The following is a 25,788-nucleotide window of genomic DNA, read 5'->3' on the forward strand; positions in this document are numbered from 1 at the left end:
ATGTGTGTGTGTGTGTGTGTGTGTCTGTATACACACACACACACATATATATACACACCATGTCTTCTGTATCCATTCATCTATCAGTGGACACTTAGGTTGTTTCTCAAATCCCAGCCACCTAAACTTTGACCTGTGTCCCCTCAACCCTCCAGACTGCCTGTGCCTGACTCGGGGTTCCCTACCCTGTACCAGTGCCTGGGAAGCACCTTTAAGCGGAAGCTAGGGTGACTGAAGGGCCCACTCCATTCATTTCCTGCCCTCAGGGGTCCCAGTTCTGTGTTACCTCTTTCCACTGTGTGAAAGCAGCTGTTTCTCGTATTTTTTTTTCTAGTTTTCTGATTGTTTATAACAGGAAGGCAAGTCTGGTACCAGTTACTCTCTCATGGCCAGAAGTGGAGTTCCAAAGCCTTCTATTAACTAACCTTTGCATGTGACTAAGGTGAAGGAGAGAACTGAATCTGGGGAACATAGATGATTCTCTGTGCCATAGCTACCACACAGGATCAGGGTGAGAGTCATATAGGACAATTGTGAAATATGCTAGGAGGGTGATTAAAATACAGATTCACAGAGTTGGGGATGGATGTGTGCACACTGCTGTATTTAAAATGAGTAAACAACAAGGGCTTACTGCATAGCACAGGGAACTCTGCTCAATGTTAAGTGCTGGCTTGGGTGGGAGGGGGCTTTTGGGGGAGAATGTGCTTAGTGCTTAGTTGTTCACTCGTGTCCAGCTCTTTGTGACCCCTTGAACTGTAGCCCACCAGGCTCCTCTGTCCATGGAATTCTCCAGCCCAGAGTACTGGAGTGGGTAGCTGTTCCCTTCTCCAGGGGATCTTCCCCAACCAGGGATCGAATCCAGGTCTCCCACACTGCAGGCAGATTTTTTACCATCTCAACCTGGGGAAGCCCTGGGGGAGAATGGATACATGCATATGTATGGCTGAGTCCCTTTGCTGTTCACCTGAAACCCATCCCGACACTGTCAATTGGCTACACCCCAGAACAAAATAAAAAGTTTAAAAATACAGATTCCCAGGCCACTGGCAAAGTAGAAGCTGGGATTGGGGCCCAGGGAATCTGCATTAATTTAAGTAAGCTCCCCAGATAAATATTTTGCACACTGACGTTTGATAGCCCTGCTGTGATGCCTCCAAAGCCAGGACTGATGAGGACTAGAGAGGGAGTCGTGTGCACAAGTACTTCCGTTTCATCTCATCCCAAAGGGGTATGAAGGTAGAAAGGTAGTCACTAGAGGTCAGGAATTGAGTCTGCACTCGTTCTAAGGGTTAGTAAGAGCCCCTGAGTCTCCTTCTATCATTCTTTAGCCCTTTGATTGCTTTTCCGTTCTCTCTCATCAACAAGGTCATTTATTTTTGCTAGATATTCCGCCTCAGCTCTTCTCACTCAGTTCGTCTCAGCTGCCAAGTTACTCCACCCGCTATTAATTCCTGGTGGTGCTGGTCAACAAGGTACCCTGCGCTTCTGTCCCCAGAAGTCTGTCTTCCCAGACGTGTTCCTGGGACGTCTTCTGCCGCCGCTATGGTGACAGCTGTGATGCTCACTGATTGGTGGCTTCTACCACACTTTGGGTCGGCCTGGCCTCAGAGGCTCTGTTGCTTCAGCCATTGGTTACACAGGGCCGCAGAGCAACCAGGAGGATGTGCCAATGGGCTCAAGGAGGCAGGATCCCTACCAGGTGGTCAAGGTACAGTGTGCTTGGAAACTGTGATGCTGATGACGCTGGGGTGCTCGGTGAATCCCTGATCTGCAGAGGGTTTACTCAACTGGAACTCTTCACACCTCTTCCCACCCTAGCTTGGACTTGTTTTCAACTCCCCTCAAAGGACTTCTGAAATCCTACCTTCTCCATTTTTTTTCAATTGGGAGAAAAAGAAAGTGTTAGTCACTCAGTCGTATCCGACTCTTTGCAGACCCATGGACTGTAGCCCGCCAGGCTCCTCTGTCCATGGAATTCTCCAGGCAAGAATACTGGAGTGGGTTGCCATTCCCTTCTCCAAAGGATCTTCCCAACCCCAGGGGTCAAACCCGGGTCTCCTGCATTGCTGGCTGATTCTTGATGGTCTGAGCCACCAGGGAAGCCCTCAGTTGTGTGAAAATGCTCCATTTCAAGGAGTAACTATATCACAGCAAAACCCTCTGAATACTGAAGTTTACATACACCACACATGCATCGTTAGAAGGCGATGCTGGTTGCAATTGTGGCGTCATCGCGTTAGAATCAAGTTGTTGCAGCTTTTGGCGTCTCTATACGCCATGTCGCCCAGGCCTGCTGTTTGACGTGTTGAGAGGTTGAGGCCTAAGCATTATTGTACGGCATCATCGGGCTGAACAGGGACTCAGGTCCTCTGACCCCAGGGGCGCTCTTTGTCCTCGTGCCGTGGCCTCCGCCAGCCCCACTGCCCTCACCAGCATTACCAAACATTTCCATGTGCCAGCTATCAAGCCTGGTGTTGCACATTTTTTTCTCATCTAATTCTCAAAACAAATCTGTGGGAGAGGTTTGTTTTTTTTTAATATCAGTTTTATTGAGGTCTGATTTGCATATGATAGACTGCATTCATTCGAAGTGCACAGTGTGAATTTTTACAGCTGTGTATACCCAGTGAAACCTCCACCACCATCAATGTGCAGAACGTGCCCATCACGCCCGGAAGTTGCTCTCACTCTCTTCAGTCCATCCTCCCTCTGCCCCTGTCTCTAGGCAACTGTGATCTCTTTTTTTTTTTTGTCATGATAGAGTGGTTTGTAGTTTCTAGAATTTTAGACACTGAATCATACATATGTATGCTTTTGCGTTTGACTCTTTTCACTCATTAGAATGATTTCGAGATCCACCCAGCTGGTTGCATGTATCATTAGCCAGTTCATTTTTATTGATAATATTCCATTGCGTGGGTACATAGCACATTTTTGGTTATCTTGGTTATCTATTCACTTGTTAAGGGACATTTTAATTGGTCATCATCCCCATTTTAAGGATGGGGAGGCTAGGGCAAAGAAAGGCAACTTTGCCGAAGGTCACACAACTAGTAAGTGCCAACACCAGGGTTTGGAAGGCAGCTGTGTTCACCATGTGTTACTAGCACAACGCAGCCCAGCACCAGGATTTGAACACATATCTTGGCCCCAGAGTCCTTGCTCTTGGCCCCTGGGCTGTAACAAATAGCACGACCCTCTCCTGTGTTGGCATCTCCTTGCACAGGTCGGTTGTGTAAGTGTCAGCTCCCCAGTGTGTAAGACACAGTGCTGGCATGATTGATAGGATGCCTGATGCAATTCCATTAAGGAAGGAGAGAAGAGAGTTGCTGTTTTCGGAGAATACCTCTGGTGTTCTTTTCCCTTTCATAAACTTGGAATGTGAAATTTGTGATTTGACCTTTATTTTGGCTCCAGGACTTTGAAGCAAAAAAAGCCTTTCTTGTCAGAGTACACTTGATGTTACCTTCTAGGAGGTATGTCTCTGCCCTGGCATAAATCTGTTTTCCATGTGGTTATCCCTGAGTCCTTTAATGGAAAATCAGTTCATATGTTACACTTCACACTCGACTTAGTCCATTTCACCGTATGTGAATGTTTAGAATCCATTTTGCAGTAGGAATCATATGTTACATATAACTAGTCTCTAGAATTATCTTTGCTCAGAGAATTACTTGGTTGGCTAGTTAAGCCTGCTCCTTTGAACTTAGAATAACCAGTGGGTGGGGAAACTCCATGAATGATTGCCCTGAACCTGGACATGGACATGGACGCTCATTCAACAATGACGTTAAATAGATCTCTGGGCACCTGTGAGGAAACCTACTGGTTCCCTTAATAAAATCACATCTGGGGGCTCAGTGTTCAAGAATCTGCCTGCCAATGCAGGAGACCTGGATTCGATCCCTGATTTGGGAAGATCCCACATGCCTCAGAGCAGCTAAGGCCATGTGCCTGTGCTCTAGAGTCTAGGAGTTGCAACCTTGGATCCCACGTGCTGCCACTGCTGAAGCCTGCACACCCTCGCCCCCGTGCGCCACAGCAGGAGAAGCCACCGCAGTGAGAACGCTGCACACAGCAACCAGAGAACAGCCCCCGCTCCCCGCAACTAAAGAAAAGCCCACGCAGCAGCCAAGACCCAGCACAGCCAAATAAATAAATACATTTTTTTAATTAAAATAATCACATCCAGGTTCTTTGAGGTCATCAGTGAGGTGTATTCTCACCTTGGAAGGGGCTACTCCTCTTCTGGTACTTGGTAGGGCTGTGTGATTGATGAGCCATCTCGAAGGAGAAGATGAATTACCAAGAATAGAAGTGAGGAGCCAAGGTCCAGGGCCTCCTCTGAGCATCTTGGAGATGAACCTTCACCGAGGAAAGCCAGGGGGTCTTCATGAAACGTCTCCTGTGGGCAGTGCTGCTCCAGGTCTCGGAAATGGTGGTGAGTGAGACAGTCCCTGCCCTCCAGGTTTCTTTGGTCTGGTGAGACAAGCCCGGCCTTCTTTCCTCCTCTTCTTTTATGTAGACTTTGAGGAGCCATGTCTCTTGAGATATATTTCTCATCATTCAGCCTCCCTAGATCACTCTTCAAAAGATGTTTCTGCTTTTATTTTTTTTGGCTGTACTGAGCAGCATGTGGGATCTTACTTTCCAGTGAAGCGAAGTTGCTCAGTCATGTCCAACTCTTTGCGACCCCACGGAGCCCACCAGGCTTCTCAGTCCATGGAATGTTCCAGGCAAGAGTACTGGAGTGGGTTGCCATTTCTTTCTCCAGGGGATCTTCCCAGCCCAGGGATTGAACCTGGGTCTCTCGCATTGCAGGAAGACGCTCTACCGTCTGAGCCAACAGGGAAGCCTCATATACCCTAAGTGTACTTGCTCAAACTCACCTCCCCAAATTCCTTGAAACTAGTCTGGACAAGGTAAAAGAGAGATAGGATCATGGACAAGGTAAAAGAGAGATAGGATCAAAGTTAACGCATGATTCATGTGTCACAAGACTAGATAAACAGTGGATATTTATCAATAGGCCTGGGGTCATATCCTCATAAACATAATGGAATTTACCACTTTGTTACAGAGATAATTAGCATATTCTTTTAGGCAAGGGAGAGTCCAAGTACAAGTCTTAAGGCACTTTTATCCAGGGGTCTGGTTTTCCATGGATATGCCATTTCTATAGACACCAGGCACAAAGTTCAGAGTCCACTGGGAGGGTGACCATGCCTGTAGCCTAATGTTCGCAGCCTGGCCTAAGATGGAGTCCAGCTCTGTCTGTTTCCTCCTTCATTCCCTCCTCTTGATGCTCTTAACTCACTCACTTCCTTTCCAGACCAGGGATTAAGCCTGCATCCGCTGTATTGGAAGCATGGAGTTTTGACCACTGGGGAGCACCAGGGAAGTCCTGCATCTCTCTTGATACCTGGTGCTCCTCCTCCTTCCCTGGGGAAGAAGCTGAGGGAGAGAAGAGAAACACATCCTCTTGTTTATTGATGTTTCCCTCAGGCTTCTGAGGGAAGAGAACAGAAAAACAGAGAAAGGAAGGAGCTGTTGGGATGAGACGTGTTTTTTAAATGAGAAGCAGAGAGTAAGTGCTGTGCAGAGGTGGTGTGGGGTTCTGTTGGTTAACCAGAGTGTACTGCAGAGGGACTGTTTGCAAGACCAAGGCAGGTTGTGAACTCAAATGTTTCTAGGGGCTCGGCAGATAACATAAACACTTGAAACAGCAGGCGTGTTTGACCATAAACAATGGTGAGGCCTGTGGTGAGCTTGGAGGGGAGATGGCATGACGTGAAAGTTGTCAAATTCATATTTTAAATAATGACAAGTTTTAAACGTCACTTTACGAACAGAACAAAATGCATCTTCGAATTGGAGTAGGCCTTTAGGAAGCGATTTGTAAATCCTTCGTAAGACCTTGCCAACATCCACTGGATCATAGAAAAGCAAGGAATTCCAGAGAAACATCTGTTCTGCTTCATTGACTACACTAAAGCCTTTGACTGTGTGGACCACAACAAACTGTGGAAAACTCATAAAGAGTTGGGAATAGCAGATCACCTTACCTGTTTCCTCAGAAACCTGTATGCAGGTCAAGAGGCAACAGTTATAACTGGACATGGAACAATGGACTGGTTCAAAATTGGGAAAGGAGTATGTCAAGGCTGTATATTGTCACCATGCTTATTTAACTTATGTGCAGAATACATCATGTGAAATGCCAAGCTGGATAAATCACAAGCTGGAATCAAGGTTCCTGGGAGAAATATCAACAACCTCAGATATGCAGATGATACCACCCTAATGGCAGAAAGCAAAGAGGAATTAAAGAGCCTCTTGATGAAAGTGAAAGAGGAGAGTGAAAAAACTGTCTTAAAACTCAACATTCAAAAAACTAAGATCATGACACATTCAGTCCCATCACTTCATGGCAAATAGATGGGGGAAGAGAGGAAACCGTGACTGATTTTATTTTCTTGAGCTTCAGAATCACTGTGGACAGTGACTGCAGCCATGAAATTAAAAGATGCTCGCTCCTTGGAAGAAGAGCTCTGACAAACCTAGACAGTGTATTAAAAAGCAGAGATACCACTTTGCTGACAAAGGTCTGTATAGTCAAAGCTATGATTTTTCTAGTAGTCATGTATGGATGTGAGATTTGGACCATAAAGAAGGCTGAGCACCTAAGAATTGATGCTTTTGAATTGTGGTGATGGAGAAGACTCTTGAGAGGCCCTTGGACAACAAGGAAATCAAACCAATCAATCCTAAAGGAAATCAACCTTGAATATTCTTTGGAAGGACTGATGCTGAAGCTCCAATACTTTGGCCACCTGATGCGACAAACCGACTCACTAGAAAAGACCCTCGTGCTGGGAAAGATTGAGGGCAGGAAGAGAAGTGGGTGACAGAGGATGAGATGGTTGGATGACATCACCAACTCAATGGACATGAGTTTGAGCAAACTCCAGGAGATAGTGAAGGACGGGGAAGCCTGGCGTGCTGCAGTCCATGGGGTCGCCAAGTGTCATGACACAGCTGAGCAACTGAACGACAGCAAACAACAACATAAGACCTTGGAGGGCTCTGCTCTAAAGGGACACTGAACTTTTTTAAGGAGACAAAACATGAAAAATGAAAATCCAGACAAGGATTAAGTAACTAAAGTAGCAGTGTAGTGAGTGGCAGAGTTAACAAGTGGTTATTGTTATATTAGTGATTTCCTTGCTAAGTGCTTTGAAGCATGGGCTGCTGGCCCTTCAGGAAGAAAGTAGAACTTGCTTGGGTCCTGTAGGCTAGATAGGATTAGGTTAGGCAGAGAAACGGGCACAGCCTTCCACGGTAAGCCACCTGGCATCAGGAGTGACTCTGCTTAGAGGATGAATGAGGAGTTCACCGTCACCAGGAGAGAAGCTGGTTCTGCAGATCTAAGCCCTGATTCTGGGCCATTCTCAACTACTCGTATTCGACATCCTTATGTAAACCGCCTTTCATGAAGTTTGAAGATTGCCAGTTATCTAATTTGCTGATTCTGGGTAGGCTCGCAGCTAGAACCAATAAAGCGCTTCAGGGAAGGTAGGATTCGTGGTTGTGGAGACCATAGTAGACAGCTCTGTGCTCAGTTGCTCAGTCATGTCCAGCTCTTTTTGACCCTGTGGACTATAGCCCACCAGGCATCTCTGTCCATGGGATGTTCCCAGCAAGAATACTGAAGTGGGTTACCATGCCCTCCTCCAGGGGATTTTCCTGACCCAGGGATAGAGCCTGTGTCTCCTGCATTGCAATTGGGTTCTTTACCGCTGAGCCATGGGGAAAGCCCTGTAATGGACAGCCAGAGCCCCCAAATGATCTCAGGGTCTCCAAATTGTAGGATGGCTGACCTTCCTTTTAGTGGCTTAATTATCCATCCCTATTCTTAGAATCAACTTTTTAGTTTGCCTCACATCTGGAATAGAGTTGGATCCAGTCTCTACAGGTGATACTGGGCAGGTAATTCATTTATTCATTTCTTTAACCACCATTTGTTGAATACCTTCTATGCACGATGCTTGGGGCTGGCACTGGGGGCATGATGGTGTACAAGAAGACATTCTCAGTCCTTACCCTCATGCAGCTTACAGTCTAGTCAGGGAAGGGGATACTAAGCCAATAATCACGCATTAAATGAGTATGGACAGATTGTAGTCTAGTCTGCTGAAGGAAGAGTCAGGTGCCATGAAAGAGAATGATGGGGAGACCTGATTTGGGTTGGGTGAGGAGGGAGGACCTCTCTGAAGAAATGGCTTTCAAATGTCAAAACTTGGGGGACATGCAGAAGTTGCCAGCAAAAGCGGGGTGGGTGCTGGGGGCTAGGGGAACCCTGGTAGAGGAGCCAGCAGGCGCAGAGTCCAGTCACCTCTCTGACACCAGAAGCATCAGAGAATAGAATTCCCAGGGCTGTTCGAGCTCTAAAATCCAGCTCTCAGAAACTGAACTCCGATGAATAGTAAAACTTGAAACATTGAGCAGCACACAAATGGGAGAGAAGAACTCTTTGTCTTTAGAAAAGATGAACAGTCTTCAGATTGAGAGAATCTCTGAAAACACAATTAGATATGGACTCAACTTTCAAAAAGCTTATCTCCCAGGTAAATTCAAATTAGGAAAGAACTTGGTTTAAAAAGTGGAAAGTCTCTGAAAACAGGAGCTCTAAAAAAAAGAATTAGCTCTTTTGGATGTAACCATCGCATCTTGGCGTCATCCAGGACTGCAGGTGGAATTTTCAATAACTCTTCCTGGCAGCTCCCACGCCTCTGGGGCCCGCCGCCTTCTCACTGGAGAGGGTGGCGCTCTTTGTATCCTGGGGTCCAGTTTTGACAGAATCAAATACCTCAAAACCTCAGGAATAATAAATCCCATGGCCAACCCAAAAGTGTGTAATTCCTAAAGGACAGGTGGAGTTGAGCCACTTTTAGCCAGGGGCAATTGGGGACTTAATTTTGCGAGTGTAACAATCTGGATGATCTGAGAGCTCTGAGTTTAAGGGTAATTGCTCAATTTTCTATCCATGTCAACAGGGAAAATAGGTAAAAGTGGCTGAACACATCCCAGCAATGAGGTTGGATGAAATGTGAGATGCCAGACTGTCAGCAGAATTAGAAAAACGCTATCTGCAGTAGGCTATTGCTCTGTTGCCCCTCTCCCTGTTCATCTCTGTCCCCAGGCTTTCTCTGGCTCTTTTGGGCTCTTTCTCATTCCTTGCTTAATTCTGCCACCGTATCTTTCATCCATTCTCCTGCAAACAGCAGTCAGTCTTAGCCCAAGCAGTTTTCATGCGGAGAAAGAGAGAGGGGGAAGAATTCTTTTAATGCAGATAAATTGGAACCCTGATGTCTCAATTCTTTTCTCTTGCTTAGTCAGAATGTTCCACTACATTGGCATTCGCTCCTTAAGCTTAACACAGCGCATCGGACTTCTTAGGTGGTACCCAAACCTAGTCCCTTTGCCTCCCTAATTTTATTTATTTATTTTATTTAATTTGGGGCTGCACTGGGGCTTTGTTGCTGCTTGCGGGCTTCTTCTCGTTGCGGCGCGCAGGCTTCTCATCACTGTGGCTTCTCTTGTTGCAGCTCACGGGCTCTAGAGCATTTGGGCTTCAGTAGCTGTGGCACATGGGCTTCGTTGCCCCATGGCCTGCGGGATCGTCCTGGACCAGGGGTCAAACCTGTGTGCCCTGCATTGGCAGGTGGATTCTTAATCACTGGACCACCTGGGAAGTCCTGCCTCCCTGATTTTTTTTTAAAAACTATTCTAACCAGGGTTCCTTTTAGCTAAACATAGAGCAGGAAAGAGGGCAGGGGTGGAGTGGGGTGGGATTCATTAATCCCAGGAGTAACTGTCCTGTCTGCTGTCTGTGCCTTGTTAAACTTGCTGTTGTTTATAGTATAGTAGGTGTGAGATTGGAAAAAGAAGTCCTTCTTACAGGAAAATGGGATTCATAATTAATGTGTGTGTTTGCCGAGAGCCAGGCTTTGTGCTGTTTTCCCTGCAATGCTAGTCAGTCCTCAGCATTTCTACGAGGAGACACTGTGATCGTTACCCTTTTCCAGGGAAAGAAATTGAAGCCTTGGGAAGTTAAATAGCTAACAGAGGTCACATAACTAATAAACAGAGATGTACTTATTTAACAACCAGCTCTCCGGGGTGGGGAGGGGGCAAAGTCCTCATTGGGTTCCTAGGTGGCGCAGTGGTAAAGAATCCGCCTGCCAATGCAGGAGACCCAAGAGACTAGGGTCCGATCCCTGAGTCAGGAAGATTCCTTGGAGGAGGAAATGGCAACCCACTCCAGTATTCTTGCTAAGAAAATTCCATGGACAGAGGATCCTGGTGGGCTACAGTGATTGAACACACACATACTCCTACCATGGCTGGTTTCAAGCTCCCAGCATGACACCAGTGACCACAAAACTGGGAAGAGATGAACAGTAGCACACCAGCATATCATGTTTCCATCACACCAGTCCTTTGGATGGAGGAGGAAATGGCAACCCACTCTAATATTCTTGCCTGGAGAATTCCATGGACAGATGAGCCTGGTGGGCTCCATAGGGGAAAGTTAAGTCCATGGGGTCGCAAAGAGTCGGACACGACTGAGTGACTAAACGCACAGTCCATTGGATGTAAATAAGTTCATAAGCATAGGTAAAGTAAAATGCAATAAAACTTAGAAAGTGGCAAGTTTTGAGTATTACCTTTGTTTTTATATAATTTGTTTAATTACGCTGTGTTGTGTTGTGCTTAGTCGCTCAGTCATGTCCGACTTTTTGCGACCTGTTGGACAGTAGCCCCCAGGCTCCTCTGTCCATGGGATTTTTCAGGCACGAATACTGGAGTGGGTTGCAGTTTTCCTCCTTCAGGCGACCTTCCTGACCCAGGGATCAAACCTGCATCTCCTGTGTCTTCTGCATTGCAGGCAGATTCTTTACCTGTTGAGCCATCAGGGAAGCCCTATTTAATTAACTCCAGGAGATAGTGAAAGACAGGGAAGCCTGGCATGCTGCAGTCCATGGGGTCACAACAACAATATATAATTTAATCTTTAATAATGTTTCTGCGTAACAACCTGCATGCGAAATTCCCAAACATTTTAGACAGCCCGAACTGCTCCAGAACATCACCTCTAGTAAATGACAGAGCTGAAGCTGGGACGTGGCCTTCAAGACTCCTGATCACCTGCTCTCAGCGCCTTCCTCCTTACCGTCAAAGCGCTAGGTTCGTTTCTCCAGCCTGCTTATCCGGAAAGCTGGCCTCCACTCATCTTCCCAGCGCCCTGATGCAGCTTTGCTCTCCTTTCCTGGTTCTCAGATTACCCTGCTGGCCCTGTCCTCAGCTCTGCTGATCCTCTCTCTCTGAAGTCTTGTCAGCAGCACCCAGGCTGAGTAGAGAAAAGCCAGAGAAGTTAGGTCTTTAAAGCTGTGTGGCATGAACAGAACCTTCAGGTTGGACCATTCCTCCCCCATCTTATGTTTTATTTTCTATCAGATCCATTGGGATTGCTTTTTTATTATTACATTTTAAAATATTCACCTGTTCATTCAATCTTTGTTGCAATGAGATCTTTAGCTGTGGCATGTGGGATCTAGTTCCCTGACCAGAGATCAAACCCAGGCTCCCTGGATTGGGAGCAGAGTCTTAGCCACTGGACCACCAAGAAGTCCTGAGACTGCTTTTAAATAGGAATTCTTGCGCCTCTGCTAGGTCTTCCAGAGAGGAGCTCCTGTTTTAGGGTGAGAGGAAAGAGAGTCTTATGAGGGTGGCAGTGTGAGCACCAGGGAGTGTGGAACACTTAGAAGAACAGAGACCCCACAGCGTGCTCCCTGGGCCGTGGAGGGCTCTGGTTGGAGCTCTCCCACCAGCGTCATCCTTGAGACGCAGCTGAGGGTGAGCAAATTGACGTCACGGAGACTTGGGACATCTCAGACGCTGTATGGGACGTCAAAGATTCCCCAGTCAGGGGTGTCGGATTATAAGGTGCGAATACGGAGCTGAGTTTGCTGTGGGCCACAGGAGGGATCTGTGTAGGCTCATTGCATTAGAGAAAATGAACTTTCCATACAGCGATTCTCCTTTCTTAGTATTTATTTTAGCTACATGAGGCCTTAGTTGCAGCATGAGGGATCTTACATTGGCCTTCAATATTTCATGGCATGTGGGATTTTAGTTTCCCGAACAGGGATTGAACCTGGGTCCTCTACCCTGGAGGGTGGATTCCTAACCACTAGACTACCAGGGCAGTCCCCTATACAGTGATTCTCTAAACAAAAGACCCAGCTTGCCTTACAGACACGTAGGTGGTGTATCTAGCTGGAATATTGGGGAAGACTGCTCCACAGGCCAATGTGACAGGTGTTTTTTAAAATTTATACCATGAGATATATTCCAGTGGACACCCCAGAGATAAGGATGTCTTCGAGATAGAAGGCACCTCATTTTGGTGATAAGGAAACTTGGGAGCAGAGCTGACAAATAGCTGCACTAAGTCAGCAGGTCAGGGGCAGAGCTGGGACCCAGCTTTCCTGACTCCTGATTGGGTCTGCCCTCTGGTTCAGCTCTGCACAGCAAGAGTCTGGATTTGGTTCTTCCATGATAGACAGTGAAAGCCACACTCCTCGTGGGGAAATGAACTCTAGTAGATGGAAACTCTTGAGGCCCCAGTGGCCGACTTCACGGCTCCCCATTGTGGGTTTGGCCAGGGCTGGTCCCCAGAGCCACTGAGACACCAGAGAAGTTACAGGGAATTGGCCTGAAGTTTCATTAATGCGGCAAGAGAAATTGTTTTAACTTGGTTTTGTGTTCAAGGTCCCATGATCCCACCATGGGAAAAACATATGCCATCACAGAGTAGGTATCTGGGAGCTGATGGACTGTCTTGACTCAGCAAGCTTAGTAGAGACTGGTTTGGCTCTGTTCTCCTTGCCTCTCAAAAAGGCAGTGTCAGGGCAGGTTTTGGAAACAGAGTTAAGCTTGGACCAGACTTTGGTTGTTCTGCTTTGTCCCCTCAGTTGGCCCCTACCTCCCCTGGTCCAGCTGCCCAGCACAGCCTGGAGCGTTGACCAGACCTCCCGCTCACTGGCAGAGCCGAACAGCGTCCTCTAGGCCCCTTGGCGGTCCCCTCCCATGTCTGGGTCACACCAGCCTTCCCAAACTCTCCATCACGAACATCTCTACCCAAAAGGCAGTTGCCAGTGACCAGTGTCTAGGGCTCCAGTTTCCTTGTTCATGTGAGCAGCTTTCTGGGATGTCCCTGTCTGAAGAGGTGGGATGGGGAGGATGAAGCAAGCCTTGGACCACACATGCACAACCGTTGTAAACGAAGCAGTCTGTATTGACCTTCCTCCAGGAACACAGGGAAGGCTCCGTCAGCATCCCACGGTGCCGTAGTCTGTTTGGAGGAATGTGATTAATAATAAATCTTCCAACATTAGGCACTGACAAAAGCAAAAGAGAGCTCACCCTCCCTGAAATAGCTATGGAGACCTGGGTGTTTATTCTGTAACTCCTTGGGTTCTTTCCCTATCGAATACAGAAAAGAGGATTGGGATAGGACAAAGCTAATCCCACTTAGCTTTGTGAGACAGTCCTAGGTGTGACTGTGGGCCACGGTCCCGCTTTGGGGAGAAGCACAGGTCCTTCTCCACACAGCTGTGAAAGGAATGATGGATGAAGGAAGAGAGGAGACGAAGCCAGTTTGGTGAGAACCACTGCCCAGGGACATCTTAGGCTCCTTAGATTTTTATGTGATTAGAAAGAAATAGAGGCTCGATGCCATAGGATGTCTGTTTCAAGCGATGGGGACTGTATAGAGAAGAGGCATGGTGTTCTCTGCAACTAAAAGAGACAGATGGATTTGTAGGAGTTGCTCCAAATAGTCTGTAACTAAAGCCACAGTCAGCTGTGGCCTGGGGACTGCATTCCTCAAGCAGGTGGCCGTGGTGCCCTTACTCGTCTTGAAGTCTGACAGTCAGACAACACTTAGGTGAGACGGGAAGGAACAGGCTTGATTGTGCATCTGAGGTTGGGACTCAGCATATCACTTGGGCCTCAGTGTGAGAAGTCTTCCCTTCTAATACCTGCAGATAAGCAAAGCCTAGGTATAGCAGAAATCCAGGGAAGCGGTGATAGGGGACCCTCTTACCTTAGCGAGATGTGAACTTGGTATGGCCAACCGGTAGGGTCTTCCTTTCCAGTTTCAGGTCCTCCCAGCTTTCTAAACATGCCCAGATGTCTGCCATGTGTGTGGGTATACTCGCCTATACGTATGCACACGCAGGAGGGCAGATATTGGGAAAAATGATTCCTGAGTCCATAAGTGTGGTTGACGGACTGGGTTTACCTAAAAGACCCTTTAAGAGAAAGCTCTTGAAAGATGATTACAGAATTGAGACACCATCATTTAAAAGTGCCCGAGGCAAATGCCTTTGAAAATTGCAGCAGCGGAGGGACGGTGAGAGAACCAGGCAGCCCTTGATTGTTGGGCTGTTCCCTCAGGACCCGTCGCCCCCCCTCCCCCTCTGTTTCGCATCTGATAAGAGAGAGAGCAGCAGTAAGACTCCTCATCTATCTTATGAAAATCCGATTCGGAATGGCTGTGATCAAAACCAGCTGGCTGTCACCAGCAGTGGCCTTGCACGGAGGAAACCGCTCAGAAGCCGTTCCGTATGTGGGGGTGTCACGGGTGGCACCGATCAAAGGAGCATTTTTTTAATAAATATATATAAGGAAAAACACAAAACCTAAGGATTTAGAATAAAAGCAGTGTAGTTTGTCTTGTTTTTTTTTTTTTTCAGCATAACACGAAGAGGATGAAATAGAATCAGATATGCCTGGTTTCTAACACTTCTAGTGGGGGCTCTGAGAAGGCCGCTCTCTGTCACATTCAGTCTGTATTTGCTGTGTCTTGGGCCTTGTTGAAGAGAGCGGAGAGGTCCTCCCTTTTCCGTCCCTTCCAGCCGCTTCATCCTTTGTCACCTTTAAAGGCCCTTAGCCCTCGTCATCCTTAACACGTCTCTCCGGATCAAAGCTGGAACTGCCATGAAGTGCCGAGAGCTGCTGGCAGTAACTGGGAGCCTCCCTGTTCATTGTTTTAATTTCCTTCAAGTAGTAACCAGTGTATCAAAAAAGTGAAGATGCTCAGTCGTGTCCGACTCTCTGCAACCCCATGGACTGTAGTCTACCAGGCTCCTCCATCCATGAGATTTTCCAGGCAAGAATACTGGAGTGGGTTGCCACTGCCTTCTCCAGGGGGATCTTCCTGACCCAGGGATCAAACCTGGGTCTTCCGCACTGTAGGCAGACGCTTTACAACCTGAGCCACCAGGGAAGTCGTTCGCTAGAGGTCACCCCTCTCAGGTGACACTGGGCTCCTTCCCCGTGTTAGGCCCCTGGGCAGAACGGGGCGTTTCCCTGTGGAGAACCATCATTGGGTCTGCTTTGTCTGTCAGGAGCACCACCTTTAATTGCTGCAAAGGGTCAGTCCTGGTTAACGACCCTTCGCGTGGTCCATAGGGACTCTCCCGTAGCCCATGGTGGACTGGCTGCGATGACTGGGCAAGTCTCCTGGGGTGTCGCATTCCAGGCTCCTTCTGGAATGTGCTACTGTCCCCCCTGCAGGCGATACGATGAGGCCGGGCCTGCATGCCTGAGGCAGGCCACAAGCTGAGTCAGCATTCAGCACAGCCTCCCGTCTGCCCACTGTCCAGCCAGCACCACACCCGCTGAGACCCGGCTGGTCTCAGACACAGACTCAGTCCCAGCCCTGCTCTCACGGCCCAGCGTCAGCCAGGACGGTTGCCACAGTGTGGGGGCTGGACGGAGCAACCGGCTCTATTTTCTTTCTTTTTTTTTTTTTTTAGTCTTTATTGGACTGTAATTGCTTTACAGTGTTGTGTTAGTTTCTGCTATACAACAAAATGAATCCGCCGGATGTATACATCTATCCCCTCCTTTTTGGATTTCCTTCCCGTTTAGGTCACCACAGAGGGTTGACTAGAGCTCTCTGTGCTATACAGCAGGTTCCCATTACTTATCTATTCTTTGCACAGTAACGTGCTGATATATACGTCAGTGCCAACCTCCCAGTCCATCCTACCCTGCTCCCCCGTTGGCGTCTGTACGTCTCTTCTCTACGTCCCTGTCTCTATTTCTGCTTTGCACGTAGGTTCAACACCAGCTGTTTTGATGTTCATCTTGAAGTCAGTGATCTCCTTCCCCAGCAGCACGAGGAAGGGGGTCGGTTGGGTAGAAGCACGGAGACTTCTCAGCATATATGGGATATGGATGAAGCCCCCCACAGCCCCCGCCAGCCAGCCCCTCAGGAGACGGGCATCTTCTTTCTGTCCCTGGCACTGATTTCCTCAGGGACCTGCTTGTGCTCCTTTTGCTCATAGTCAGAACCTGTTTCTCAGCCCCTGCAGTGGGCGCTCTGGCCAATGGTGTCACAATGTTCAGCCTGTCTTCTCTGAGGGCCACCCGTCTCCTCCCGGCCGAGCGGCCCAGCTGGGTCAGGGGGACTCACCAGGGACCGGTCTTCATGAAGCAGACCTGCCCGGGATCCGCAGGTGCCTTTTTGCCCTGGAACCCGAGTCCACCCAGGGACTGCAGGGGCCCAGAGCTCCTCTGAGAGCATCCTTTCCCCTTGTTCCTTCGGGTGTTTGAAGCCTGTTGCCTACTGCTTTCCCCTTTTCTTTTCCCTTAAAAAAAAAAATGCTCCATTTTTTCACTTAGAAAAAAAAATTATTTATACGATTGAGATCCACTAATTAAAGCCATTTTCTGGTATTTGGTTACTGGAGCGTTTGATGTCTCTCTGACAAGACCATGAAATGCACGGAGTGTCCATGGGGACAGAATTTGCTGAACACGGCTCTTTGTAAATGAGGGGACACAGTGTCGCAGCAGCTCATGAATATGAAACGCCCATGATGCCACCTCAGTGGACTTGGGAACACAGATGAATCCTGTCATGTGCTAAATGAGACCAATTTCTTTCACTTAACTTCATCTTCAATCAGACCTTCTTCCATTTGCCTGTTTAAAATTCCCCATACGTGATGCAGAAGGTAACAGCATTCAGTAAAACAAAGTTTTGCAGCTGCAGAGAAAAATGATAATGATCTCAGGCTTAAAGTTGCCATCTCCTAGAAACATGGACATTCTTTCAAAAGCTCTTGAGCTCTGTTGAAGGTCTGTTGACTTTGAACACACCATTGGGGGTTGTCTCAACTGCTCTTCTTGGGGTGTCCCCCCTGCAGGGTGTCAGGTCCCTTTCAGGTGGGTTGGTTGTTGAACATGGCTGTGCCTTATAAAGGGTGGACGTGAGCCCTTGGCAGCCCACAAGTGCTCTGCAGTGGCCGGGGTACTGCTGGAGAAGCAGTTGTGTGGGGCTTTGTGGGTCCTCTACCCTGCGGAGCCGGGGTGAGGTTAGTGAGTGAAGCGAGAGGGACAGATGTCATCAGTCAGCATCTAGAAGGACCAGGCCAGGTAGGCCGACCCTAGTACTGTTTACTAAGGCATCAGGATCAGAATGTGCTGAAGTTTAGAAGAGACTTCATGTAGCTCTCTAGAAACCCTTCTGGCCACGACTACAGAATCCCATTCAGAAATCCCCAACCAAGAACCATCAGCACAGAGTAGAAGCTAAAGAAATGCAGAGAGAAGCAGCTCCCTGCCTGCACCATCCTTGCCTGGATGGGACCAGGGCCCGGGTCAGGGTGTCTCCTTTGTTCTCTCCTTCCTCTGCAGGAAGATTTATGCTCCAGGGAAAGAGCCTGAGTGATGCTCAGGGTGCCCTCATCACAGGTGGAGTCCAGTCCAAGAAATCGCCTTCTGTTCTTGTACCAAAACAAGCAGACGACAGCCAGGTGTGAAGGCAGGCTCATCGCAGCGACCTGGGGCCAGGGTTTTTGCAAGAGGCAGGCAGGCTTCTTGCTGTCAAGCCACAGGGGCTAAAAAGGATCCCACTGGGACTTCCTGGGTACTTAGCATTTTAGTGCGACGGTGTGATGGTATTATTCATAATGAATGGATTTCAGGGCAAATGGCAACTTCTCACATCTTTGAAATCAGTTGTAATTGATCCTGCTGGTGTTCCCACATTTCTATTATTTATTTAAGCACCCCTCATTTATTTCTGTGGTTTCATCTGGTGGTTGGTTGGTTGGTAGGCCTGTTGGCAGACTGATGTACTGGTATCAATGAGTTTTCCATTTGGCAACCTCTCCCTTTGGAATTAGTTCCTACTGTTGTTGCTATACATCAACAAGCCTTTACTGGGACTCCCAAAAAGTGGAGTGAAAAGACTGGGGCACACCAGAGATCGAGAGAAAGCTCAGGGAGATTGGTGAAGGACAGTGTGACCCAGCCTCAGGATGGAAGCCGAGGGGTCCGTACGGACCATATTTGAGTGACTCTTCCTCTGTAACTTTGTCCCCACTGCTCCGTCGTTTCTTGTATATGCACAGGCCCTTTCTAGCAGGCCTTGCAGCTCTCAAGTAAGGCAAAGCCTTTGCTATGATGCCATCAAACCCAGGAAGTGTCTAAGGATGGCTCTTGGTTGTTCTTGTGAAATGAACCCTGCTTAAGCAGCTCTGAGACTCAATCGCACTTATACTACAACCGGAATGATCTAGAGAAAATAAACATGGCATCCTTCTACGGGTGTGGCTTTCAGATTTGAGAGACGTTTATTGATGTCAGTTCTGTTCGATTGTCCTTTAGTCTGCCCATCTTTGGGAATGCAGAAGTGACTGAGACACAGTCTTCACCCTCAAATAGGAGGTAGGCCAAGGGAAAATTTCACTTACACCACCTACAGCAAGGTGATCAGGTCCATCTCATGGCCTTGAATAAAGTATCATGGAAAGACAGAGGAAGCTCTGAATTCTGCTTTTGGCTTCCCAGATGATCTACAAAGGAAGGGATGTGCATTTTACTTATTCTGTTCATTTGTCATCATTTTGTAAGTGTATAGGCCCTCCTACTGCAACTTGTTCATGCTTATTCAGTCCGTCTTGGTTTGCCCCTAACGTGCCTCTGGAGGGGTCTTGCCTGTAGCAGGCACCCATTAGGCGCGTGTCTCCTGGCTGGTCGATGCAGGTTCTTCCCCACCTGGCACCTGATGCCCTCTCTCCTGCCTTACTCTGTGTGGCTCTCCCGAGCCCTCCACATCAGGCACACCAGCCTTCCTCGGAGAGTTGCTCCTTGTCTCCTGGTGCCTTTGAGCACGCTGTCCCCTGCCTGGCTTAGTGCTGTTTGTCCTCCAGCTGCTCTATCCAATTTCTGAGACCTCCCCTCACCCCTCACACCACCCCTCAAAATCCCAAGTTAGATTCTCTCTGGATGGAATTAAGTGCATTATGCAGCATCCATTCAGTAGAGTACTAGCCTGCCAGGCTCCTCTGTCCATGGAATTGTTCATGCAACTATACTGGAGTGGGTAGCCATTCGTTTCTCAAGGGGCTCTTCCCAACCCAGGGATTGAACCCTGGTCTCCCACATTGCAGGCAGATTCTTTACCATCTAAGCCATTAGGGAAACCCATAGAATACTAGATGGCCATTTAAAAGAATAAGATGAATCTGTACACTGAAAAGGAAAGATAAAAATCAATCATAGAATGTTGGATATGTAACATGCCACTTGCGAACATTTTTAAAAGGACAAACGTGCTGTATATGCAGAAATTCCCTTCAGTAACCATATATGAGAAATGATTAATAGCAGTCACCTCTAGGGAGATGACTGGGGTTCATATAAGGAAAGGATGTCTTCCGTCTTAAACTTTCGAATTTGTAGCATTTGAATTTGTTACCACATATGATGTTACTTTTACCTGGTGGCTCAGATGGTAAAGAATCCGCCTGCAATGCGGGAGACCTGGGTTCGATCCCTGGGTCAGGAAGATCCCCTGGAGAAGGGAACAGCTACCCACTCCAGTATTCTGGCCTGGAGAATTCCATGGACCATACAGTCCATGGAGTCACACAAATGCAGTTTCCCCACTGTGTGGCTCATTGGGCACCACGTGGGGCCCAGAAGCAGGTGAACAGCAAGTGAGACGGCTGACCTGAGAGGCCCAGAGCAAAAGCCAGCAGGGAAGGCCCGTGTTATTAAGGAGCCCAAGTGGAAGAGAGTGGCAGGGGACCTGTGGGGGGGGGGGGCCCTCTTTGGGGACCAAGATCAAGGATGAGGGCTCCGCTCCCAGGGTGCTGGCGTGTCAACCCTCTTGCCTCGCCAGCCCCTTTCCTGGGGGCGTCTGAGGTATCTCAGCCACCTCCTCCTCGTCACGGCTGGTTTAACGCCACACGACCAGCAGGGGAGGGAGTCTCTGGGCTCTCGCGTGTTGGTCCATTTTCCTTTCTGTTCCAATGGCCTTGTTGTAGGCAATGGTGAGGGAGAGACTTAGCTTAGTTATGGTTCCTGGAGGCAGAGGAATAACCGAAAACAGAGGACCCTGAGTCTCCAGGCAAAACAGTTTGTCCCAACTCTAGGCGGTCGTCTCACCCCTCCACTAGCCAAAGCGGCTTGAAGTCACTGCACCTTTGCAAAGAAAGCCTGAGGGCGGCACAGGCTGGGAGTCAGGGGTGGTTGCAGTTGAACTGGAGTGGGAAGCTTGCTCTGTCTGTTCCTAATGCCTCACTCCACGCAAACTGCTCCATCTTGCTGAGCCTCAGTGTCCTCTGGAAAATGAGGCAAATGGGCAGGATTAAATGCGAAAATGAGGATAAAGCCGTATAGCTTCTTTCCATGCTCAGTGTTTTATCTGTCAGAAAAGTAAGAATAGTACAGAATATTTATTAGGTGCCCAGCATAGCGCTTAGTGTTTTATAAAAAGTGTCCCATGTATACCTTACAGCAACATATGAAATGGGTGTAGTTATGCTCCCCATTTTACAGCCGTAGAAACTGAGGCATCCAGAGGGTAAAGTCACACAGCTAGTCCGTGGGGGAGCCAGGCTGTGAATGCCTCCAGTGCCTGCACTCTTAACCACCAGACAGGAGTCCTGCCCACATGCTTAACAAGGCCATTGTTTCTGTTAACATTCTTATTGTTAGCAGCATGGAAGAAAATGAGACTAAAGTCAGTAGAATGAACTTTCACTGGTGCTGGAGCAGAGTCCTTTATTCCTCTTATCATCGTTATTAAAGGTATATCGTCGCATACACCTTGGGATGTTAAACTTGACACCCTGAATCAGACCGGGTCTCCGGACCAGGCCTACAGGTGACGTAGCCATCGCTGACTGCAGACACGGCTGCATCGTTCCGTGCAGGTCATTTTGTAAGGAAGCGGATTGATTTCTCAAGCCCATTTTCTTTTTCTAGGTTGGTTCCTCATGATATGTGTGTGTGAGAGAGAGGGGAGCGGGACGAGGGGGAGAGAAAGAGGCCAAGAGGACAGAAACTGTTGGGAACGTGTCACGTATTCATAAGCAAGCCCTTGTTTGTGACTGTACATCAGAAACTGTAAAATGAGGAAGTTCTTTGAAATTTGCCCAAGACCTGCTCTACGGCCACCTGTTCCTCCGGGGCCGGGAGTTGGATGGCCAGGCTCTGCAGTGACGAGCTCAAGCTGTCGCTGCACCGGAATGCTCCAGCTTGCCTCAGCCTGGCTGTCATCACTGGCTCCATCCCACTCCGGTGCTTCACTGGGCTCTGTCGGGCACCAGGCTTCCAATTAGAGAGAGACCCCACTGTGTGGCCAGCGCCACCCGCGTCCCTCCAAGCGGCCCCTTTGCCAAGGCCCACGCTGACCTCCGCTCTGGCGCAGATGGGGCCAGCCTCACTCGCTTTCCTGTGCATTTGGAGGAAGGAGGTAGGGATGAACGGGGAAGCCCTTGGGGACCCGGAGCAGACTGCGGGCCGAAGCACAGCTACTTGGTGCTGGGAGAAGCTGGGCAGGGTTGACAGGGCCCAGAGGCTGACATTGCAGAGCAAGGGAGGACTGGGGAAGACCCGATCCTGAGCCTAAAGCTCAGCAAAGGGGGGGCATTTTCTTACCAGCTTCTGAATATTCATCTCAGGCTGGGCCCCACGCCGAGCAGAGCCAAGAGTAGCCTGCTGTCTCACACCAGACCTGTCACAGTGCTGATGGCACATGGCTTGGCCAGCTTCCTCCCTGCCTGGCTGCAGGGCCCACGTGGTCTCACCAGCCTGGGAGGCCCCTCGCCCCAGACTCAGGGACGGTGCCATCAGCCAGCAGTGGACTGGATCCGCTCAGAGCAAGCTGAATTTCTATTAGCATAAAAAATAGAAAATTAGAGAATTCCGTATCCAATTCTCTAGCAGGATAGAGAGATACCATCTAACCTCTGAACAGCTTCTTTCTGGATAGAGGACTTGCTGAGTGTGATTCATTATTTCTGGACTGGTGTGTGCGTCTTCTTTATTTCCCTTTTATCAGCCATTTCTTTTTATTTTCATCCTCTAACTCTCTGTCTTTCTCTGCCTGTCTCTTTCTCTCTCGTCTTATTTTGTGTGTCTCCGTCTCTCCCTCGCATGTTCTCTCTCTCTCTTTCCAGGTACAACATCTACAACTCTGCCATCGGAAGCAGTAATAAAGACACCAGTCTGGGAACTGACATTTATATATACTCAGGCTAAGCTTGACTAGAACCATTGCAAAGTCTAAATAATGAATAGCCTGAAAGTGGGAAGGGTCCTTTTCAGCTGCTCTTGGAATGATTCTGTATCTCTTTGAAAAAAAAAAAAAAAAAGTTAATTTAGTCCATAGAAGCAAAAAGGAAGGGTGTCTTCACTATTCTTGCCTCTCTGGAATTTTTAATATTCGTAGTTGGTTTGGGACTTCCAGGACTGTCTCTCCCTGCTTCACCTTTTTATTTTCCCTGCCCCATCTCTTTTTAACTCTGTGCAGACTGGTTAAAGCAAAGAACCTCCTCTGCCAGTCAGTGATACTCCCTGAGAGAAGGCAGTCTTTCTCTGGGGTGTTCGAGAAGATGCTGGTTTTTCTGCCGTAAGCAAGTTGCCGCTGTTAAGTGATGCGCCGTCTCTGTTTCTCCCTTTGCATGAGCTCGTTAGATTGATGAAAGGAATGGCCTCGTGTCTCCTCCTGTGTCTGTATGTCCGTCTCATACAGAGAATTCAGAAAAGAAGAATCTCCAGGAGACAGCAAGGGAAGTGTCATCTTTAGAATCAGCATTGTTTAGGATATTAGACCTGGCCAATGGAGACTCGGGCTTCCCTCGTAGCTCAGTTGGTAAAGAATCTGCCTGCAATGCAGGAGACCCGGGTTTGATTCCTAGGTCGGGAAGATCCCCTGGAGAAGGGATAGACTACCCACTCTAGTATTCTTGGGCTTCCCTTGTCGTTCAGCTGGTAAAGAATCCACCTGCAATGTGGGAGACCTGGGTTTGATCCCTGGGTTGGGAAGATCCCCTGGAGAAGGGAATGGCTACCCACTCCAGTATTCTGGCCTGGAGAATTCCATGGACTGTACAGCCCATGGGGTCGCAAAGAGTCGGACACGACTGAGCGACCTTCACTTTCACTTTGAATGGAGACTCTGATCCTGGATGCTGCCGGGAAGCCAGGTCACATCATTAGGTGGAAAGTGACTTTGCAGATACAGGCTCGGGGCTGTGACGGTTGTGAAGACTAGGACGAGCTGATGCACACGTGGGCCTCGGGCATGAGGAGGTGCGCTCGTGGAGACGTCCGCCTGGTGACACAGCGTGTCCCCCACTCCTCTGTCTCTGACCGTGCCACACTCACTCAGCTCCTCTTTTCCTTCCTCTCCTCTAAGTGCTTCCCCCCAGGGCTGTCCAGGACTTCTCATTTCTTTACATTTCTCCTTGGAGAGCTACTCCCATGGCTTCTAACATGGACCAAATGTCAGGACCAGCCAAGAAATCTTAGGGAAAAATTCAGCCTCCCAGGCCCCACCCAGGAAACTTTTAATTCCCGCAGGTTCTGGGGTAGTAAAACCTGAGATTTGGAAATTGTTGAAGTTCTGCCTTCGATTCTCATGCACACCTCAAGTTCAGTTCCACCACCCTGAATGGGGGAGTGGGGGTGCTGGAGGCCAGAGACCATCTGAGTGTCCATTCTACCCAAAGCCTGTAGCCCTCACGGTGGCCAGGGTATTGAAGCTGCTGAGTCATCAGTGGGGAAGTGGGCTAGATCCCCACTCATGCTGCTGACAGTTTTGCCTACCCTCTGGTTGCAGATATCCCTGTTATTCCGGACCTGGAGGAGGTACAGGAGGAAGACTTCGTCTTGCAGGTGGCAGCCCCTCCCAGGTATGTTATATTCGCCTGAAGCTGGAGGGAGGCTGGGGACCGTGCCAGGCGCCATCAGCAGTGATGCTGCCCCCTTGGGGAGATCCACACGTCTCTAGTGACGGGCCCAATCCCAGGGTTCTCATTTATTGCACACTTTTTCCCCATTCTGGTCCTTCCCAGCTGCCCAGGAGGCTCTGGGGATGGCGGCCTGGCAGCGTTGCTGGCGTCGGTTCCTGCCCACATTCTGTCTTTCCCACAGCATCCAGGTGAACCGAGTGATGACCTACCGTGACCTGGACAATGACCTCATGAAGTACTCGGCCTTTCAGACCTTGGTGAGTGGACAGCTGCTACACAGAGGGGCAGGCGCCCATCGACATCTGCGGGGATTTCTCAGTTTCTCCCAGGCCTTGCAGCCCCTTCTCCATGAGGCTCTGAGGCTGCCAGGCGACAATCCCTTTGCCAGAGGCATCCTCCTCGGGTATAGAGCATCCCTGGACCCAGCCTATCCCAGTGCTCTCAGGGCCAGTCTCCCCCATGCTCCCGCCTGCCCTCTTGGCATCAGTAGATGTGCTGCACCATGCCTGCCCCTCCCTGGTGTTCACTTTGCCCCAAGGAGTGCCCAGCCATAGGACATCGTGGTGTCCGCCCCAGCTCTCAGCGGCCGTGTGGTCCACCCACAGGTTTGCTGTTTCACAAGGTGTTCCTGCAGGGCTGGGTTTGGAGAGTTCTACCCCACTCAACTTGGTCCCCAGAGGTCATTGTCCAAAAGCCCCACGGTACACATACCCCCCTCCTGCCCTGACATTCACAGGATGGAGAGATTGACCTGAAGCTCCTCACCAAAGTCCTGGCGCCGGAGCACGAGGTTCGAGAGGTACGTGGCAGCAGCAGGTCCTGCCCCTCGGCCATGAGCAGCGGGCCCCAAGGCTGACCTTGGTGGGAGGCTGGCCATGCCCGAGGGGAGGGCCTCCCCCGTCTCACCCCAGGATGCTGCTCCCTGCAGGACGACGTCAGCTGGGACTGGGACCACCTGTACACGGAGGTGTCCTCCGAGCTCCTCAGCGAGTGGGACGCACTGCAGACAGAAAAGGAGGGCCCCGTGGGGCAGCCCGCACACACCTGAGCCGGGGGATTGCTCTCCCTGCACACGCACACCTCCGCTCTGGACTTGAGGAAAAGGCCATAAACCTAAAGAAGCTCGCAAGAGGCTCGGGATTTTTATATATGGACTATTTCGTAATAAAAATATTTTCTCTTGTAAGAAATTGCATTGTTCTGTGGCAAGAAATTGCGTTTGCTCTGTTGCCCTCTCTTCCATTCGTTTGCACCGCCCTCTTGGAAAAATCCATCAAGGCTGAAGGAAGGCATCTTTTGAGCCACTGATGGGAACTCGCCCCATCGCTGAAGAGCATGAGGGAAAGCTAGGTGGGGGAAGGGAAGGCTTTGTGCGCCTGGAAACCATTCCGTTCACAGAGGCCACAGCAGCTCCAGGGAGCATCTCCTGCTG

At 49.1% G+C, this 25,788-nt stretch overlaps 1 protein-coding gene across 3 annotated transcripts in view; it reads left to right on the forward strand.

Moving 5' to 3' along the window:
• The window catches only part of IFT43 (intraflagellar transport 43), a 108,661-nt gene extending 83,112 nt beyond the window's left edge, over positions 1 to 25,549 (forward strand). For all 3 annotated transcript variants that reach the window (XM_010844368.1, XM_010844369.1, XM_010844367.1), the window contains 4 exons: positions 24,224 to 24,296; positions 24,538 to 24,613; positions 25,093 to 25,155; positions 25,285 to 25,549. In XM_010844368.1, coding sequence (XP_010842670.1) covers positions 24,224 to 24,296; positions 24,538 to 24,613; positions 25,093 to 25,155; positions 25,285 to 25,404 — 332 coding nt within the window. In that variant the 3' untranslated portion in view covers positions 25,405 to 25,549. The remainder of the gene's footprint in view (positions 1 to 24,223; positions 24,297 to 24,537; positions 24,614 to 25,092; positions 25,156 to 25,284) is intronic.
• Positions 25,550 to 25,788: the final 239 nt, after the last annotated feature.

This window comes from Bison bison, unplaced genomic scaffold (assembly GCF_000754665.1).
Source record: "Bison bison bison isolate TAMUID 2011002044 unplaced genomic scaffold, Bison_UMD1.0 scf7180017864201, whole genome shotgun sequence".
Classification (NCBI taxonomy): domain Eukaryota; kingdom Metazoa; phylum Chordata; class Mammalia; order Artiodactyla; family Bovidae; genus Bison; species Bison bison.